This window comes from Sinocyclocheilus grahami, unplaced genomic scaffold, assembly GCF_001515645.1.
Source record: "Sinocyclocheilus grahami isolate Dianchi unplaced genomic scaffold, SAMN03320097.WGS_v1.1 scaffold132.1, whole genome shotgun sequence".
In the NCBI taxonomy this organism is placed as follows: domain Eukaryota; kingdom Metazoa; phylum Chordata; class Actinopteri; order Cypriniformes; family Cyprinidae; genus Sinocyclocheilus; species Sinocyclocheilus grahami.
Window position 1 is genome coordinate 1109559 of NW_015505311.1, and position 19451 is coordinate 1129009.

Here is a 19451-nt window from a genome sequence, read left to right on the forward strand (position 1 = left end):
TATACCCCTCTGATTATATAATGGTAAATATTACAATATCATAGCACAACAACAGTGATCAGCAATAATGATAAGCTTAATACTCACAATAAAAATAATAAGGTCATATAGATCATAACACAGTCTCGGAGGTAAGAAGTGGATTAGGCTATCCTTCACCTGAAATGTTTGTCTTTTCATCCTGAAATGCGAGGTAAATGTTGGATCACAATAATTAGGAACCACTGTTTCCACAAATCCCTTCACTCGATTGGGATGTTTTCTTTTATTATGGACGGCAAGGGCAGTGTAACATCGAGAGCGTATTTTGCAGTATTAAACACGTATTTATACCGATTTCATCAGGCTCCAAAAATTTTCCAAAAAAAAAGAAACAAGAATGGCCTTCTTCTCAGCTGCCATAGTTGCAACTCTTGCATCAATAGAACAGGGTGTTCAACGCATAGACATAATAAATACCTAGACGCCTCATTGGCCGCTTTGAGCCGTTGCTGCGATACGTCAACGCGTCCGCCATGTTTGTGAGGGCAAGACTGCCTTAAAAATAAATGGAGGTAAACGGAGGAACTGCGTTTTTTTCTAGATAAAAACACGGTAACGTTTACATTTATCAACCGATTTCAGAGGTTTGTGATCTACATGGAGTTGTCATGTCCAATGTCGCACAATAATAAATATATAACATAAAGCTAAAAATGACCAAAAAACACACAGAAACAACTGTTCAGTCTTACCTGTGAAACATAATACCCCGAGATCTGTTTTTATTATTGTGCAACGGTTTGTAGATGCCCAAGCTGCCGACGAGTCAGGTATGTTTTCTTCTGTCCCCATATGAGAGTTGCCCGCACCAATATGGCGGCGACGTTGACATGTGGTCGAGCGGCCAATGAGGCGTCTAGGTATTTATTATGTCTATGGTTCAACGCACCACTGTTTCCGTTTAAAAAACGTTTTGCAACGTTTTGTCGGGACTGAACACAGCCCAGGTCACAAAACAATTAAAGCAGTTCAGGTGCCAGATTATGCACCCCCTCGTAAATCTCAACCCCACCCCTAATCCCAACCCCTCCCCCACACCTAACCCTAAATTTACCAATACTAGGGGGTGCATAATCTGGCAGGGTGCAAATTTCGGCACTACACCGGTAGAGGACAGCAATTGGATCTAGGCTAAATCTTAAACTGTCATACAATATATTCGTCTTCATACTGTAACCCCACATGAAAACTTACAAAGCACAAAACATGGCTCTTGTGTTGTATTATGTGAAAGAAAAATAGTTGACTAGTAGGCTACATCACAGGTTTACCGAAAATGCGATTCTAGGTCCGGGAGGGAGTCAGTAAGGTTAATAAACTTGAGATTTGGTCAAATTAGCAATAATGAATTTATTGTTACAGATGTTCTGCAAATTCATGTTTAGTGAACTTGTTTTTATAAAGAAAATTTAATATTTAAAAGAAAATAAGATTATTTATTGTAAATATTTCATAAATATAAAATGCATTCACTAAAAATAAAAACTGAAGTGAATTATGTTTAAGGTACATTAGCCTTTTCCCAACAGCTGACAATCTAGATCAGAATTTCATCAGAAGAAAATCATTTTATCTCCCATTTTCTTATTCATTATCGCCTTATTGTTTCCATGGCGACGCGTCATGCTTGTCATGTCCATCAACTGAAACAAATGCATTTTATGTTACTTCTGCATATTCCAACACTTTCCCTCTTTTTCTTTTTCTCTCAGCTCCCGTTGCCATCACGGGTCCCTTGCGTTCTGCTCCGGCTCCTGGCGCAGAGGTGGTGAAATATTCAGCCTCTAACTCTGTCTGAGCACATCGTTCCCAGCCACAACATTAAAGATATTATTAAGCAATATCAAACACCGCCCCCAGAACTTATGCCGCAGATACAGAGGTGCGTTTCCTCCTGTGCATTAGCACCTACGTTTCATACAATCACATGATTTTATTACTACTCTTATTAACTCAAAGAATGCCATGCGTTTGATGACAGGCGAGAAGGTAAAGCTTTTGTGAAGAAGCTGAACCCACACGATGAAGCAATGCAGATCCTAAAAACACAGAGGGACAATCCACCTCCTCCACAGGTTTGTCTACCTCGGTCACTTCTGTACTAACCAATTAAAGCATGTCTGAGCTATTAAACATTGCCAGCTAATAACTATTTATTCATTTGTTATCGTACACAAAGTTATATTCCACAAGGGGGCGCTTGGTCTAAGTCCTGGAGGCGCATTTAAATTTCAGGATGTTTTTGTCTTGTTTGAAATAAGCTATACATTTATTTAAATCTATTAATTGCAAGGAATTCATGTCAACATTAAATCAAAACCAGCCTTTATATGCATTCCTTAGTCTTTGCAAACTTGTATTAAATATAATATCTTGCCCTGTGTAATAACTGTTTGTGTAGAGAGAGGCTCTCACTCCAGCTGCTGTGTCCAGATATAATCAAACCAAACTAAAAGCAGCAAGAAGAAAGCACCAGAATCACCACTGGCTTTACCACCACCAGGTAAACAACACACAAACACACTTACGCATAGCTTACAAAAATACTATGGTGTTATCACGGTTTTATCTCTTTTTGAACACTACCATGATATTCTGTGGAGTACAATATAAAAACTATTGCATATGAATGTGGTAATGATACAGTGCCATTGTATCTATCAAAGTATAACCATCTGATACCATCACTGTAACAGCACATTACCTTTTGTAAGAAGAGAAACTGCTGTTCTGAAGTTTGGGGTCAGTAAAAAATGTATGCTTTTATTCAGCGAGGATATTTCAAATAAATGTGTTTCTTTTGAACGTCCTATTAATCAAAGAATCCTGAAAAAATCTGTCACGGTTTCCACAAAAACATTAAGCAGAACAAATGTTTTCAACATTGATAATAATAAGAAATGTTTCTTGAGCAGCACATCAGCATATTAGAATGATTTCTGAAGGATCATGTGACACTGAAGACTGGAGTAATGATGCTGAAAAGTCAGGATTTACCATTTCAGGAATAAATTACATTTTAAAATATATGAAAATACAAAACAAGTTATTTTAAATTGTAATAATATTTCACAATATTACTGTTTTTACTGTATTTTTTATCAAATTAACACAGCCTTGGTGATTATAAGAGACTTCCTTCAAATACATTAAAAAATCTTGCAGTCTCCAAGCTTTTGGACAGCAGCGTACATATATAAAGCATATGTTCTCCATCTCTCTTTCGCCTTCTCTCACACACACACCAGTGTCCAGAGATCTTCCAGTGGAATCTGAGAGCATCCAAACACAATTGCACAGAGGAGCATTACACTTACACAAACGTTCCCTGGAAAATATACCTCAGGAAGGAGGTGTGTGTTTAATTTGGCTGTTGTTTATGAGGGTGTACTTCATAATTTTGTGGATCATTATGAACACAGCACAGTTTCAGAACTAACGCTGCTGTACAAATTGCTGTAGGTCTTCTATCCCAACGACACTTGGAACCATCCTCTAGTGCTTGACCTCATATTCAAACAGGTGAGAGATACTCCACACAGCACCTTCATAATATGGTCGCCGTGATTTTGCCAAGTAAGACATGTTCCTGGATCAACATCTTTTGTTGATTTTGGATCAACATTACTGTCCAAAAATATAGACTAAACCCACTCCCTACCCCTAAACCTAACCCTACCCATAATTTATTCCTAAAATCAGTGTGAAATGATAGCTGATTAACAAGGGTGTAGAAGCCTCTAACCCTGATCGTAAGCCTAAAACAGTTATTTACTGAAAAGTTATCCCTTAATTCTGATTGGTTAATTGGAATGTTGTTCCAGGATCAACAAGGATGTTGATCCAGGAACATGTTGTACTTGGTGAAATCACGGTCACCTTCATAATACCGTCTGACTCTGTTTTTTTCAGGAGGATTGTGAGAATATCAGCTTTTATGTTAAGACAAAATATTATAAAATGTTCCTATTATCTAAAAAAAGCTAAAATAATAGTAATAATAATATTTTGATAAACTAATTTTTTTTTAATTAAATACATTTAAAAAATAAAGAAATTAGTCATTAAAAGTCAAATAAAACTTGTACAAATGCAATATATATATATTTTCTATTATATTGTTAATAAACAAATACATTTTGTATATACTCTACTGTTTATTTATTTATATTTATTTTTTTATGTTTTTGAAAGAAGTCTGTTATGCTAATTTTTTTTTTTTTTGTAGAAATAATACATTTTTTCAGGATTCTTTAATGTTATAGAAAGTTTAAATGAACAGCATTTATTTGAAATTAAAATGATAAATGCTCAAATGTTTACTTATGAAAGTAAAATGATTTTAAAAAATGAATAATAATTTACTGTCACTTTTGATGAATTGTATGCATCCTTGCTGAATAAGAGTATTACTTTCCTTGTAACTTATTTCTGATATTTCAATTTTGTTTTTCAGATTGTTAATGACACATTTACAGAGGCCTGTGTGCGCATAACTAAAGAGGAGCGGCAGAAGATGAAATTCTTGTTTGGTGAGGAAGGAATTAATTTACAATTAAATTTCTGTTCTATTTGAAATCATTTCCCAAGATAACTTGTTCAGTTTACTGTTTATGATGACTATACTGATCTGTTAGTATGGTACGTGTGTTTGTTTCATAGCACAATATGGCATCGAGCCGAACACAGATGTTCGGAGTGAGAGTGTGAAGAAAGCTGTGATTGCAGCTGCCAGGGAGTCATTGGAGATTTATTTTTCTCGCCTTTTTCCTGCCTCTATGAGTTCCTTTTCCTAGAAGACTGTTAGTATGAATGCAATGGGGCTTATGGCCAATATGTCACCAGTGTGTGTGTTTGCAGGGCAGTGTGAGTACTGGAGTGCAGGTGTTGGCAGTGTCTCACGCTGGTATCTAAAGGCAGTAAAAAGCAGCAGTGCAGCTCCAGACTACTTCCAAGTGCTCCGTCCGTACAGGTGCGTCATCCATCCAGCCATTCAACCATCTGTCAGCCATACACCTCCTAAAACATCTAAACTCTCACTCTCTACCACAGCTACGCAGACATCCTGTTTGTGACCATCCCTTCTCAAAACATGCTGGAGTTTAATCTGATGAATGAGAAATTGATTCTGTTCTCAGCCAAAGCAACTCAGATCAAACATATGATTGATCTCTTCATCTCTCATCTTAAGAAGGTGCAGAAAGTGCTTTGATTTCTCTTCTCGTCATTTCTTCAGGTGCCTTTACACTGCCAACGACGCCTCTGATTTTGTTTAAACATGCAATGCCATACTTCTGAATTCTTGCGCAGGATTCGGAGTATGTTGTAGCAGAGAGAAACTTCATCACAGAGGACAGAGCTCTTCTCAGCTTCCATAAAGAAGATATTATTCGTCTGCAGGCCATGGATGGATTAGAGGAGGGTGAGAAGCAGTGCTCTCACATACACACATTACAGGTCTTTACCACAAGCAGTGATGTCTTGCAAGAAAGTTTGAAGTGGGGGAAATATTGGCACCTGGATACAAGACATTGTTTAAGTTTAAGTACGCTAAAGTTCAAAAGTGTGGGGTAAGTTTTTTTGTTTTTTTAAAGAAATTAATACTTTTATTTAGCAAGGAAGCATTAAATGGATCATTATTAAACGGATAGTTCCGGTCCTTGATTCTGATTGGCTGAGCCACATTCAAAGCTGTTGTAAATGACTCTACAAACATACACCTTTGTTTACAGATAAAGGAACTACATTGTTTGGTGGAAAAATACTGTTTTTATTAATATCATTACACTTTATTTGCTCTGTTTTATTTTGTGAAGCCTAACTACGTATAAGCCCTGTGTGTCAGTCTTGTGTTCCTGTGTCTTGTGTTTCCCTCATATGCCCATTTTTGGTCTTCCTGCTCCAGTACTCATTATGTTAATTTGATTCCACCTGTGTTTCCCTTGTTTCCTCGTTATGTTGATTAATTCCCTCGTTTTCTCCCTTGTTACTTAAGTCCTGTGTTTTGAAGTCTCAAGTGTCTGGTGTTATATGTCTTCATGTCCTCCTGCGTTCCTGAGCTGTATCCTGTTTTGTTTTATATCAAAGTCTATTGGTTTTGAGCAACTCCCGCGTCTCCTCGTTCCCTTGCGCCCCGTGAGAGTGTGACACTGTGAAGCCGTGGTTTACAGTGAATTTATAACAGCTAAGGGGCGTTTTGTTAGGCACGACTTATTGGGGCTTATTGCTTTATTAAATTGAAGTTACAGTAAGAACATTTACAGTTAACAAATAAATTTACAGATTTACAAATAAATCCTGTTCTTTTCAACATTCTATTTATTAATGAATCCTGAAAAAATGTACCAAGTTAAGCAGCACAACTGTTTTCAACATTAATAGTAATAAAAATGTTTCTTAAGTAGTAAATCAGCATATTAGAATTATTTCTGAAGGATCATGTGACACTGAAGACCGGAGTAATGATGCTGAAAATTCAGCTTTGTTATCACTGGAATAAATTACATTTGAAAATATTTTAAAATAGAAAACAGTTATTTAAAATTGTATTTAAAATAGTACTCTTTTTACTAATAGAGTCCCTAAACATTAGGAAATTACTCTGCAGGAAAAGCTCTAGAATTGAGCTAACAATATTTGCATTCCATCAGATAAGCAGCAGTTAACCTTGGGAAGGCTTGTCCTTGATACTCCAGGAAATCTGTGAGGGGGGCTGTACAGTGCATGATCACAGCTATACATAAACCATTGTGCATGTATTATAGAGGAAGAACTGCAATGTTTTCATGGTGTGCATGGGTGTTTGTGTTTCAGGTCAGAGTTACGGTTGCGTGGTGAAGAAAAAGGTCATCTACCTCGAGGAGCTGAAGAGAGGCACACCAGATTTTGGTTCGACATTTAACGTGACATTTTTTTTTTTATTATTTTGTTTATAGGACGCTTTAAATTGCAGAACTACAATTGAAATTAGAGATTTTTTGTCAAATGATGAATATAGATATTTATTATCCATGCATTTATTTTTAATGTTAATAAAAAAGCAAAAAACTTAATATGTTATACAGTGAAAAAAAATTCAGAAATTGCTAGTAAATTTCAGAAAATATTACAAAGAAACAGTAAGAAACGCATTTAATTGTGTAATAAGTGTGAAATTTTAGTAGAGAGACTGAAGAAGTATTCTCTTTTTAAATGTACTCCAATAATTACCGGTAGTTTTAATTATGACGTCAAATTACAGTGTAAGCAGGACAAACTATCAGTTATGAATGTTTTTCCAGGCTGGCGATATGGGGCAGTGCAGGGTCAGAGTCGAGCGTTCCTCATTGACTGTGTGGTTCCTGTAGCTGCACCTGATTTCCTGAGTCTTCCAGCAGAGAGGAGAGATGAGCCGAGAGACAGACAGGGCCGAGTGGCAGCATCAGGAGCTATCGCTCTCGCTATGGCCTCCACTGCAGCTGCACATGAACTAGACCCATCACTAGAGGTATATATACACATTATCACTCCATGGATACAGAATATCTCTATGACAAGGTGTTTGGTGGCTGATATAATGTCAGGGCATTATATGTCGTGTTATATAATGATTGCAAATGATGTGACAATAAAAGTGCTGAAATTATTAAACCTTTATTTGTATGCAGTGTTACATATTTTCTCAATCTTTGAAAATAAAAAATGTGAACTTTCTGTTTACAGGACTGTTATTGGTCTGGTGGTATATGACTAATATTACTTGTTAATGTGTCTGTTTTGTGATGGCTAGTCTGATGGATTTGGTGATTTTGGGGATTCTGAAGTTGAAGGGAACATTCTTTCTTCTCGAGTTTGGCAGAAAATATTTCAGAACGTCAAATGGAAGCAAGAGGTAAAAGGGATGTTACTGCCATTATAATCATTTTAAAAGAAATAATTTTTATTAATGTATTTATCGTTTTTATCTTTTTTTTCAAATTCTGACTTTCAATGTCTTTCAAACACAGGACTAAGCCCAAATATATATATATTTTTTTTATGTGACTAGTGATTCATTCAGAGATAGGTCCAAAAAAGTTAAAGGAAGCAAAGACCCTGCAGAGATGGTGAAATTCAGCAAGGTATTCTGTCCACTGTGCATACATAAACATATAAATACATGCAAATACAATACTCTTCTGTTCAGACGTTTGGGGCCATTTTTTAATGAGATGAATAATTATATTCAGCAAGGAAGCATTAAACTGATCAAAAGAGACAGCAAAGTCATTTACAGTGTTACAAAAGATTTCTATTTCAGATAAATGCTGTTCTTTTGAACTTTCGATTCACCAATAAATCCTGAAAATAAAATACATTTTGAAATATATTAAAAGAGAAAAAAAAGGTTATTTCAAATTGTAGTAGAATATTTATTTAAATAAAATATTTCTGTTTTTACTGTATTTTTGATTAAATAAATACAGCCTTTCATGAGCATAAGAGACTTCTTTCAAAAACATGACGAAACATTTAAACAATAGTTTACATAGAAATATACATATAAAAATACACCCATCTCTTGTTTTCTCCAGAACCCTATCTTAGAGTCCCTTATAATCTTCACTGACCCCAACATGAACCGGGTTGCTTCTGAAATGTTCCTAGGTTAGATAAGAGATATAGCACAGCTACTCAGTCTGTTTTATTCGTGTTTATTATTTTTTTGCTATGCATCATATCTCAAGATTTATTCCTGTGTTTTTGTTTTGGGTGTAGCCATAATGAAGTTCATGGGAGATCATCCTCTCAGGGGCCAGTCGGAGCAGTTTGTGGTTTGCACCTTCCTGAAGGTAAGGCATAACCTCTCATCCATATGGCCAGCTGTACTGCTACCTATAGTGCACATAGACCCCCAGTTGTGTTTGATGTTTGTTTAAGTTTTGGCTTTAATTTTACTGAAATTCATCATTGTTTTTGTAGTTAACGGGTGAATATGGACTGATGAAGGATGAGGCATACTGTCAAGTCCTCAAACAGATTACAGCCAATGCCAGCTCTAAACCGTGAGACAGAGATATGAAACATTTATTTTTTTGCTTGTTTGATAGGACTCTGTGTTAAGCTGTGAGTGTTTGGTTGTGATGTGTTGCAGTGACAGCTGTCAAAAGGGCTGGCGATTACTCTACATTCTGACAGCATTTTACCGCTGCTCTGAAGTGCTCAAACCATTCTTACTCAAGTTCCTAAGAGATGTCTGCAGAAGTCCAGAAGTGCATTTTCATGGTGATTATACGTCACACATTCACTTTTAACAATATTTTTATGAAGCATGATGATCTAACATTATTTAATGTGTGATCTCCAGGAATTGGTAAAGCTTGTGAGCAGAACCTGCACTGTAAAAAATGACCATGAATTTAACGGTAAAAGACTGTAAAAATGCTACAGTAAAATCCTGTTAAATGGTTAACGGTAAATTCCCCTACTATATACAGTGAAAAACTGTATTGGACATTACATGTATTGGACATTTAATTTTACGGTAGTATACCGTTTTTGGAAGTGAAAAAGACCGTATAATTTACAGTGAATAACCGTAAATTGACATTCCCAGAATTCCCTGCGTTACATTTCATATTTGATGTTTTTTTGTTGAAATAACTATGTTTCTTCTTAGTTTTTTCTTATCAGTTTTGTATATTAGAGTTGTGTGTTACACCTAATATTGTTAAATGAATGTTTATTGCATTATTTCAGTTTCATGTGTGTTACCATGATGGTGTTTGGTGTTTGTGTGAATGACACTGTGCACCTTCTATATATGTTATTATTTAAAAGCTGCTTGTGATGGGCTTTGGTTCATCATGTGACTTTCTCATCACCACCTGCATTTGGTGGTTATCAGTGTATTAATTACTCTCTAATGGTTAGAGAGTCGGACTCATAACCCAAAGGTTGTGGGTTCGAGTCTCGTACCGGCAGGGGTTGTAGGTGGGGGGAGTGAATGTACAGCGCTCTCCCACCTTCAATACCACGACTGAGGTGCCCTTGAGCAAGGCACCGAGCCCCCAACTGCTCCCCGGGCGCCGCATTGTGTGTGTTCACGGTGTGTGTGTGTGTGTGTTCACTGCTGTGTGCGTGCACTTTGGATGGGTAAATGCAGAGTGCTAATTCCGTGTATGGGTCACCATACTTGGCCACATGTCACTTCACAAAACAGATTTCAGTACTTCAGTAGGTTGGTATATTAACCTTATATCAGTTAATGAAATTACGGTATTTAACTGATATTAACTACACAGAGCCGTTGTTCACTGACGAGCTGCGCAAAAAATCGCGCGAATATGAACGTGGTTTTGCGCAGCTCGTCAGAGAACAACGGCTCTGTGTAGTTAATGCGGCTCAATGTGAAAGCACGCGGGTGATGGAGATTTACCGCTGATTACAGAACCGGCTTTCTGACAAGATGCGCGTTAAATATTGCATGGGATTTATCGTGCAGCCCTAGTTAAAACCGTCAAATCTAAAACGTTGCTACCGTATTTTTTACGGTAAAATTCCGGCAACCACAGCTGCCGGTTTTTTACCGTAAATTTTACGGAATTTTTTTTACAGTGTGAGAAAGACCTTTCAGTATTGTGGCAGAAGTGTTTACCCCAGTAGTGTGGAGCTCACAGCCATAATGGTCAATAAATACATATAAACACAAAACCGTACATACCACTCCACTCCCCTGTTGCACATATTCACTCAAACCGCTTAAATAAGATTTGATGCAATTTGAAGCAATGATGCATTAAATTGATCAAAAGTGACAAATTATATTCAAATACATCCAAAAAAAATTTCAAAATGTATCATGGTTTCCACAAAAATATTAAATAGCAAAAATGTTTTTAACATTGATAATAATAAGAAAAGTTTCTTAAGCAGCAAATCAGCATATTAGAATGATTTTCGAAGGATCATGTGACTATAGTCTGGAGTAATGGCTGCTAAAAATTCAGCTTTTCCATCACAGAAATAAATTATATTTTAACACTTATTCAAATAGAAAAGTTATTTTAAATAGTAATAATATTTCACATTATTACTCTTTTTTCTGTATCTGCCACACTGTAAAAAAAACGGTTAATAGGTTAACAGTAAGTTCCCGTACTATATACAGGGAAAAACTGTAAAATATCTAACCAATATCTAATTACATTTCATGTAATTTTACAGTAAAATGCTGTTAATTTTACAGTTTTTAGAAGTAAAAATAACAAATCAATGTATAATTTACAGTCAAAAACTGTAAACTGATATTCCCAGAATTCCCTGCATGACACTCCACATTTTAAAGTATTTTGTTTAAATAATCATGTTAAAAAAAAAATCAAAATTTTTTAAATAGTTTTTGTTATTAGTTATGTATATTTGGGCTTTATGTTACATCTTCTGTTGTTTAATTAAAGTTTAATGCATTATTTCAGTATCGTGTGTTACCATGATGGTGTTTTGTGTTTGCATGAATGACTCTGTGCACCTTCTATATATTACTATATACTTCTGCTTGTGGCGAAGCTACTTGTGATGAGCTTTGATTCTTCATGTGGCTTTCTCTTTTAGCACCTGCATTATTATGGTGGTTGTCAGTATGTTAAAGGTGCACAACAGATTTTAATAGCAGTGTGCATTGTTGAATTTACTGGTTTACATTCAAATTTTCTTGTTTGTAAATTTCAGTTTTATACTGTTTGTCAAATTTACAGTTTTGGGCCGTAAATGTGTTTACAGTTTTTCTGTATTTTTTACAAAATTATTCTGGCAACCACAGCTGCCAAAATTATTTTGTAAAAACTACAGAATTTTTTTACAGTGCAGTCTTTTGTTTGGTAGTGTATGTGGTATGAATTACAATGTTCATGAATGTTTTCAGGCTGGTCGAAGTTCAAAGCGGCAGCTGTTTCTATTCCCTGGAGGAATTGAGAGACATTTGAAGATCAAAACCTGCTCCGTATGTCTTGTGTGTCAGTTTATATCTTTTATTGCATGTGATTATATTTGTAGGTTAAGATGAAAGTGCTTTGTTTGCAGGTTGCACTAGATGTCATAGAGGAATTGTGTTATGAGATGGCGTTACAAAGGCTGGAGACAATGGATGAGTACACGGTTTTCATAGTCACCGACAGAGGTACAGATTGATGTCCTTACACCTCTATAAAGGCCTGTAATTATAAAGCTAACTATAACAATAACTATATTAGTGTCAATACCAACGCATGATAACATTCTGTTCACTATACACAGACGATGCAGTTTTGTCATGTGCCGCTTTAAATGTCCGCACTCTTTAAAGAAGGATGTATTCTGATTGGCTGTCAGTGTTTTTATTGTTCAACAGCTGGAAAAAAATTGTGATTCCAACTATATTGTTTCTCTGTGCCATTATCGTTATTGTTGTGGGTCTTAAAGGGATAGTTCACCCAAAAATGAAAATTTGATGTTTATCTGCTTACCCCCAGGGCATCCAAGATGTAGGTGACTTTGTTTCTTCAGTAGAACACAAATTATGATTTTTAAGTCCAGCCATTGCAGTCTATCAGTCGTATAATGCATGGCAATGGTAACAAAATCTATGAGAGTAAAAAAAACATGCACAGACAAATCCAAATTAAACCCTGTGGCTCCCGACGACACATTAATGTCCTAAGACACGAAACGATTGGTTTGTGCGAGAAACCGAACAGTATTTATATCATATTTTACCTCTAATACACCGCTATGTCCAACTGCTTTGAGTGCGCGCATGGCATCCAGTGCGTGAGGTGTGTAGTCTTATCTTGTCTTCTGGAAATCCAACTTTGATTTTTTTTTGGCAAAACAAATAATCCTAATAGAAAAACAAGTCATGTTCTACAAAAGTATTAAGCAGCACAACTGTTTTCAACATTGATCATAATAATAATAATGATAATAATGAGTAGCCAATCAGCATATTCAAATGATTTCTGAAGGATCATGTGACACTGAAGACTGGAGTAATGATGCTGAAAATTCAGCCGTCACAGGAATAAATTACATGTTAAGATTTATTCAAATAAAAACATTATTTTAAATTGTTTTAAAAACATTATTTTAAATTGTAATAATATTTCACAATATTACTGTTTTTCGTCTATCATTGAATAAATGCAGCCTTGGTAAGCATAAGAGACTTCTTTCAAAAACATATTTTTAAAAAATCTTACCATCCCCAAACTTTTGAACAGTAGTGTAAATATAATAAATTACTGGAGGACATTTTGTGTGACAATGATATTGAAATCCTAAACCGGTGCATACCACAAATATATTCTAGTTGTAATGTACCTACAGCTATTATTCCTTCATAATTGTGTGTTTGTATTTGCACAGGTTCTGCCAGACTACCTGAAGGGTCTGTTGAATGTCGTACCTCAGGGAAAGATCAGTGAACAGCAGTTTGCCAAACTTGCTGCTCTTCAACACAGAGCCAAAGACAGTCTCTACGCGCCTACTATGTACACTGTAAAAAATTACCATGAATTTAACGATAAAAGACTGTAAAAATGCTACAGTAAAATCCTGTTAAATGGTTAACGGTAAATTCCCCTACTATATACAGTGAAAAACTGTATTGGACATTACATGTATTGGACATTTAATTTTACGGTAGTATACCGTTTTTGGAAGTGAAAAAGACCGTATAATTTACAGTGAATAACCGTAAATTTACATTCCAATTCCCTGCGTTACATTTCATATTTGATGTTTTTTTGTTGAAATAACTGTTTCTTAGTCTTTTCTTATCAGTTTTGTATATTAGAGTTGTGTGTTACACTTAATGTTGTTAAATGAATGTTTATTGCATTATTTCAGTTTCATGTGTGTTACCATGATGGTGATGATATATGTTAATATTTAAAAGCTGCTTGTGATGGGCTTTGGTTCATCATGTGACTTTCTCATCACCACCTGCATTTGGTGGTTATCAGTGTATTACAACGCTACAACGTAATGGTTAGAGAGTCGGACTCATAACCCAAAGGTTGTCGGTTCGAGTCTCGTACCGGCAGGGGTTGTAGGTGTGGGGAGTGAAATCTAAGCGGTAAATCTCCATCATCTGCGGGCTTTCACATTGAGCCGCATTAACTACACACGGTCGAATATGACCGTGGTTTTGCGCAGCTCGTTAGTGAACAACAGCTCTGTGTAGTTAATGCGGCTCAATGTGAAAGCCCGCAGGTGATGGAGATTTACCGCTGATTACAGAACCGGCTTTACTGACAAGATGCGCGTTAAATGTCGCATGCGATTTATCGTGCAGCCCAAGTTAAAACCGTCAAATCTTTTTACAGTGTAATTTTTAGACAGACTTCTTTCTTGAAAAGAGTTTTACGTATACATACAATTTGACCTAATTTTCACCATATGAGAAATCTGGAAATCAGAATCACAATCTGAAAAAAACTTTGGTGTTTATCCCACAGGATAATTAGCATCAATATCTGCAATCAGAAATATCAACTTTTGATATTTTATTGCATGTGAACAATCGTCTCATATGCGTCTATTTTTACACTACCTTTGTTTTTTTGTTTTGTTTTTTTAAAGACATCTCTTTTATGTTAGTTTATTTGATTAAATATACAGTAAAAACAGTAATATTGTGAAATACTATTGCAGTTTTAAATAACTGCAATGTAATTTATTCAGCATCAATACTCCAGTCTTCAGTGTCGCATGAAGCTTCAAAAATCATTATAATATGTGACCCTGGACCACAAAAGCAGTCTTCAGTCGCTGGGGTATATTTGTAGCAATAGCCAAAAATACATTCAAAATACAAAAATACATTGTATGGGTCAAAATTATTGATTTTTCTTTTATGCCAAAAGTCATTAGGATGTTAAGTAAAGATCATGTTCCATAAAGATATTTTGTAAATTTCCTACTGTAAATATATCAAAACTTAATTTTTGATTAGTAGTATGCATTGCTAAGAACTTTATTTGGACAGCTTTAAAGGCGATATTTAGATTTTTTTGCACCCTCAGATTCCAGATTTTCTGTAGTCATGAGTTGACAGAGTACATCCCAGTTGAGATCTTTGGAAGACAGGGGCCTCAGCAGTGGATGCAGCTAGTTGCTCAACATGTACATCCCGCCCAAAGCCTGAACCCTCACCAGGCCAGATCCCAGTTCCTGGGTATTTTATTAAATGAGGCCAAACACCCTCATTTACTATTTACCTTTTTGTTATCACATATTACCATGATGAAAGGCAAGGTTTGTTGAATGGTGTTTGTGTGTGTACTTCAGGTTTGGTGTGTGCATTTCTTATGTTTGGATCGTCCTTCTTTTACATCCAAAGCAGCAGCAACAGCACCATCTCTGCACCATGCATCCTCGCTGTCAATCAGAACGGACTGCACTTCCTGCACAAAGACAGTCACGTGCGTATTACAAACAGAAAAGGAATTACAATTATAAATTACAAAGGGAATGCAGGTCTTAAAAGATCTCTATTTGCCCTTCCACATATTATGGCTTTAAAAGGTCTTAAATAAGAGCAGAATATCTTACATTCATAAAGCCATGGCATTAAATGTTGCATACATTGCAAAAAATGTATATCTTTCTCAGTGTTTTTGTCGTTTTCCATTACAAATATCTAAACATCTTTAAATCAAGATACATTTACTTGAGATGCAAAATATGAAGTCTTGAACAAGTTAATGCTTAAAACAAAAACAAATATCTGTCAATGGGTATGAAATGTTTTCCCTTTGAAAATTTTTTTTTTATCCCATTTATAGATATTTGTCTTTTTTAAATCATAAATAAACTTCTTTTTGATAAATTTCTCAGAAAACAAGAGTTCTTATCATATGTAATTTTTGTATCTATCATGATTTTTATTTGCACTGGAAAACCACAAAAATACTGAGTGAAAACATGAGTTTTGTGCAGTGTGATCAGAAGGTACAATAAAAGTTATTTTGTGTGCAAAAGTAATTAAAAAAGTTGGAAGTTGTATTTTCAAACTTTGAAGTCTTGCTAATAATAACTTGTGTTCTCCCTAGACATTTACATTTAGAGAACATAGTGACGTATTGTGTTCCCTTTAATGTTTTCTTTAATTGGTCTTAAAAAGTCTTAAATTCACCTTCATTAAACATGCAAAAACCCTGTAATGTTTTCGGTTTTCTAAATTGATTTTCTGTTGGCAGGAGGTGCAGGTGAAGTTCCAGCTGAAGCTGATTCAGTCAGCTCACACACAGCGGCCCAGCACTGGTTCCAGTTATATATAGACATCCTAACAGGGGACTTAACCAACCACAGAGTTACACAGTTACAGATGGAACAGGTAACCACATTCAACGCCATGAGAACAGTGTAGAAGTGTGAATGCATGGTTTATGAGCATATATGTTGTTTGTAGGGTCTGGAGCTGTGTCGGGTTATCGCATGCACATTGAGAATATGCTCTCTGTCTGAGAGAAGAGGCTGACGCTGCCACCCAGTGAAATCACCATGCTGTAACAAAACCATGTACAGATATACACACAGTCTGTATACTCACAAATATTATGATTTCTGTATGTGTAAGTAATATAACAACATTTTTTTCACAGTAAAACTTTTATATTTAGCTATTAGTTAACAAATGAATCCTAATGGTCAGCATATTTGTATTTTTTTTTCAAGAGTTTTCTTAATAAATGTATTGACTGAAACCTATGTTGAAACATTGTCCTGTAATTGTCTATATGAGACTACCAAGAAACCCCTTCACATATGAGGCATGGAGCATCATGGTCTATTGTAAATTATTTAACTGTTTAACGTTTTGTTACTGAATATTACAAAATAATTATAAAAACGCAATAGAGAGCATGAGGCAGGTTTGAGTCCGTCCTTTCCTGTCTACTCTCGTTCCTATAAAAAAAATATGTTTAAATAATCATAATAAATTCGAAATAATTCGTAAATATCGCAATACTTTCATAAAATAGCTTTTTATAGCTGCAGGGGTTTGCTGACAGCTGATCGCTTCGCTTATTGGCTGTCACTGGACCAGAACCTCATGCCCATAAGCCTAAGCGCAAGGTATGATGCGCATGCGCATTGCGCAGTTCGCCAAACAGTTGTGGTTCCACGAGTTTGTGTTCCTTCCAAGGCTCGGTGCAGTCTTGCAGCAGCGTAATAATTACTATTTCTTGGATACATTAAACTAGGCTGATCAGCCCGGCGGTTGCAGAGACCAGAAGGCGTGCGTTTTAAACAACATGCAGCTGTAAGCCTGTGTCCACTGGAGGCTAGTGGAAGCGTAGCTGTGCTACGTGCTAATGTTATGAGACTGGACCGCAGAGAAACGCCGCCTGTGATTGACAGCTGACTCACTGCTTTGGGTTACAGATTCAGTCGGGTTGCTCGTGGAACGGGGCAGTGGAAACTTTGGTTGGTGTAGTTTGCTAAACGGGGGAAGAGGAAGCAGGCGGCGCCGCTGCGGGCCTTCGGTCAGGTCGCGTACGACTTCAGTGACCGACACTAACATTATAACATGGGGACCTGAAGTGAATTCAGGTTGAACAACATTTTGCCGCGATTTTTTGGACTTTGCTCTTGAAAATGGCCAGTTTTACAGATCTGCGGGAGAAGCTGAAGTCGATGACACCGCACAGGGACAAAGTTGTCGAGAACAGCGACGGCGAGAAGCGCAAATACCGCGAGTCGGACGACGACGAGAGCGAGTACGAGGAGCGGCGGGACGCGGAGGCGCTCAAAGTGAAAAGTAGCATTAAGCAAGCGAATATCTTCACGCAGGAGGAGTGCGCGCGCATCGAGGCGAAGATAGACGAGGTGGTTGCCAAGGGAGACAAGGGGCTCTACCGGGAGCACACGGTGGACCGGGCGCCTTTGCGGAACAAGTACTTTTTTGGTGAGGGCTACACGTACGGCTCGCAGCTTGAGAAGCGCGGGCCCGGGCAGGAGCGGCTGTACTCCAAAGGCGAGGTGGACGAGATCCCGGACTGGGTGCACGAGCTGGTCATCGATCGCCTCGTGACGCACGGCGTCATACCGGAGGGCTTTGTCAATAGCGCCGTGATCAATGACTACCAGCCCGGGGGCTGCATCGTGTCCCACGTGGACCCCATCCATATCTTTGAGCGACCGATAGTGTCCGTGTCGTTCTTCAGCGATAGCGCGCTCTGTTTCGGATGCAAGTTCCAGTTCAAGCCCATCCGCGTGTCCGAGCCCGTGCTCCACCTGCCCGTGGCGCGCGGCAGCGTCACCATCCTCAGGTCGGTAACGTTACTAGTCATTTCCAGAACATGCTATTATTATACGATTCTTTGAAACACCATTTATATATCCATACGAAAAAGTACTGTGGCAGTACCATAGTACAGTAGTAGTAATACTGTGGTATTTTGAAATGTACTATGGTGCATGTCCAAAATACCATGAGAGTAACATGGTACGTTTTGGTACAGTTTTGCAAGTTTAATTATATGTGCTGTTGTATTACCATAATACTTTGATTTATGCTATGGTACTGTGTAACAGTGTAATTACCATATCCATATACAATGGTACTTCAAAAGATAAAATGGCACACAAAAGTACTATAGTAGGGTACCATCGTGATACCATATTATTTTACATGGTATGGTCCAATGTTATTTTAGTATCATTGAGATACTATTATAGATTTTATAGTTTGAATTCATTTCTACTTTTATATTTTAAGTTTTTATTTAAAAGTTGTAGTAATTTTGTTCTTGTAATTTTTATTCATGTTTTTTTTTAAATATCTATATAGTTTTTCATTATTATTTTTATTTCAGTTTTAGTTATTTTGGTGAACTAAATGAATATAAGAAATGTTCCCTTGGAAAGTAGCTGAAATAAAGTTTAAAATGTAATATTTATTTACTTATTTTATTTCAGTTAATGCTTAATTGTAAGTAAGAAAAATGTTGTATAGTTTTAGTTAAATGTAATCCTGCTATGTTCTTACCATGATTTTGGAAATATCATGCAAATAGCATTGTATTTAAAGGGGTCATATGATGTTGCTAAAAAGAACATTATTTTGTGTATTTGGTGTAATGAAATGTGTTTATGCGGTTTAAGGTTAAAAAAACACATTATTTTCCACATACTGTACATTATTTTTTCTCCTCTATGCCCCGCCTTTCTGAAACGCATCGATTTTTACAAAGCTCATCGGTCTGAAAAGCGAGGTGTGCTCTGATTGGCCAGCTATCCAGTGCGTTGTGATTGGCCGAATACCTCAAGCGTGTGACGGAAATGTTACGTTTCTTACCATATTGTGATGCCCTGTCCGGCTGGAGCGATGAGACAAAAACATTAAAACCCATTATAAACGAGGAATTTGTTGCATCCAGTGGGGACATAATTATGGATTATAATGA

General features: G+C 36.6%; 2 protein-coding genes and 3 long non-coding RNA genes across 5 annotated transcripts in view; all 5 read left to right on the forward strand.

The window, feature by feature from the left end:
* Nucleotides 1-3336: 3336 nt before the first annotated feature.
* LOC107590759 (uncharacterized) lies at nucleotides 3337-4550 on the forward strand. Its single transcript, XR_001609814.1, has 3 exons — nucleotides 3337-3395; nucleotides 3505-3564; nucleotides 4499-4550. It is a non-coding gene; the product is annotated as an uncharacterized lncRNA (long non-coding RNA).
* Nucleotides 4551-7820: 3270 nt separating this feature from the next.
* On the forward strand, nucleotides 7821-9055 carry LOC107590760 (uncharacterized). The gene is made up of 4 exons (XR_001609815.1): nucleotides 7821-7912; nucleotides 8069-8141; nucleotides 8779-8852; nucleotides 8983-9055. It is a non-coding gene; the product is annotated as an uncharacterized lncRNA (long non-coding RNA).
* A 163-nt stretch (nucleotides 9056-9218) lies between these two features.
* Nucleotides 9219-15082, forward strand: LOC107590761 (unconventional myosin-XV-like). Its single transcript, XM_016279665.1, has 5 exons — nucleotides 9219-9285; nucleotides 11924-12001; nucleotides 12082-12178; nucleotides 13402-13533; nucleotides 15063-15082. The coding sequence occupies exons 1-4, from the start codon at nucleotides 9253-9255 to the stop codon at nucleotides 13458-13460; spliced, it is 267 nt and encodes an 88-aa protein (XP_016135151.1). The 5' UTR covers nucleotides 9219-9252; the 3' UTR covers nucleotides 13461-13533; nucleotides 15063-15082.
* On the forward strand, nucleotides 15077-16333 carry LOC107590763 (uncharacterized). Its single transcript, XR_001609816.1, has 3 exons — nucleotides 15077-15214; nucleotides 15328-15461; nucleotides 16239-16333. It is a non-coding gene; the product is annotated as an uncharacterized lncRNA (long non-coding RNA).
* A 788-nt stretch (nucleotides 16334-17121) lies between these two features.
* LOC107590703 (RNA demethylase ALKBH5) overlaps nucleotides 17122-19451 on the forward strand; it is a 10465-nt gene continuing 8135 nt past the window's right edge. Inside the window, exon 1 of the mRNA XM_016279607.1 lies at nucleotides 17122-18314. Coding sequence (XP_016135093.1) covers nucleotides 17641-18314 — 674 coding nt within the window. The 5' untranslated portion in view covers nucleotides 17122-17640. The remainder of the gene's footprint in view (nucleotides 18315-19451) is intronic.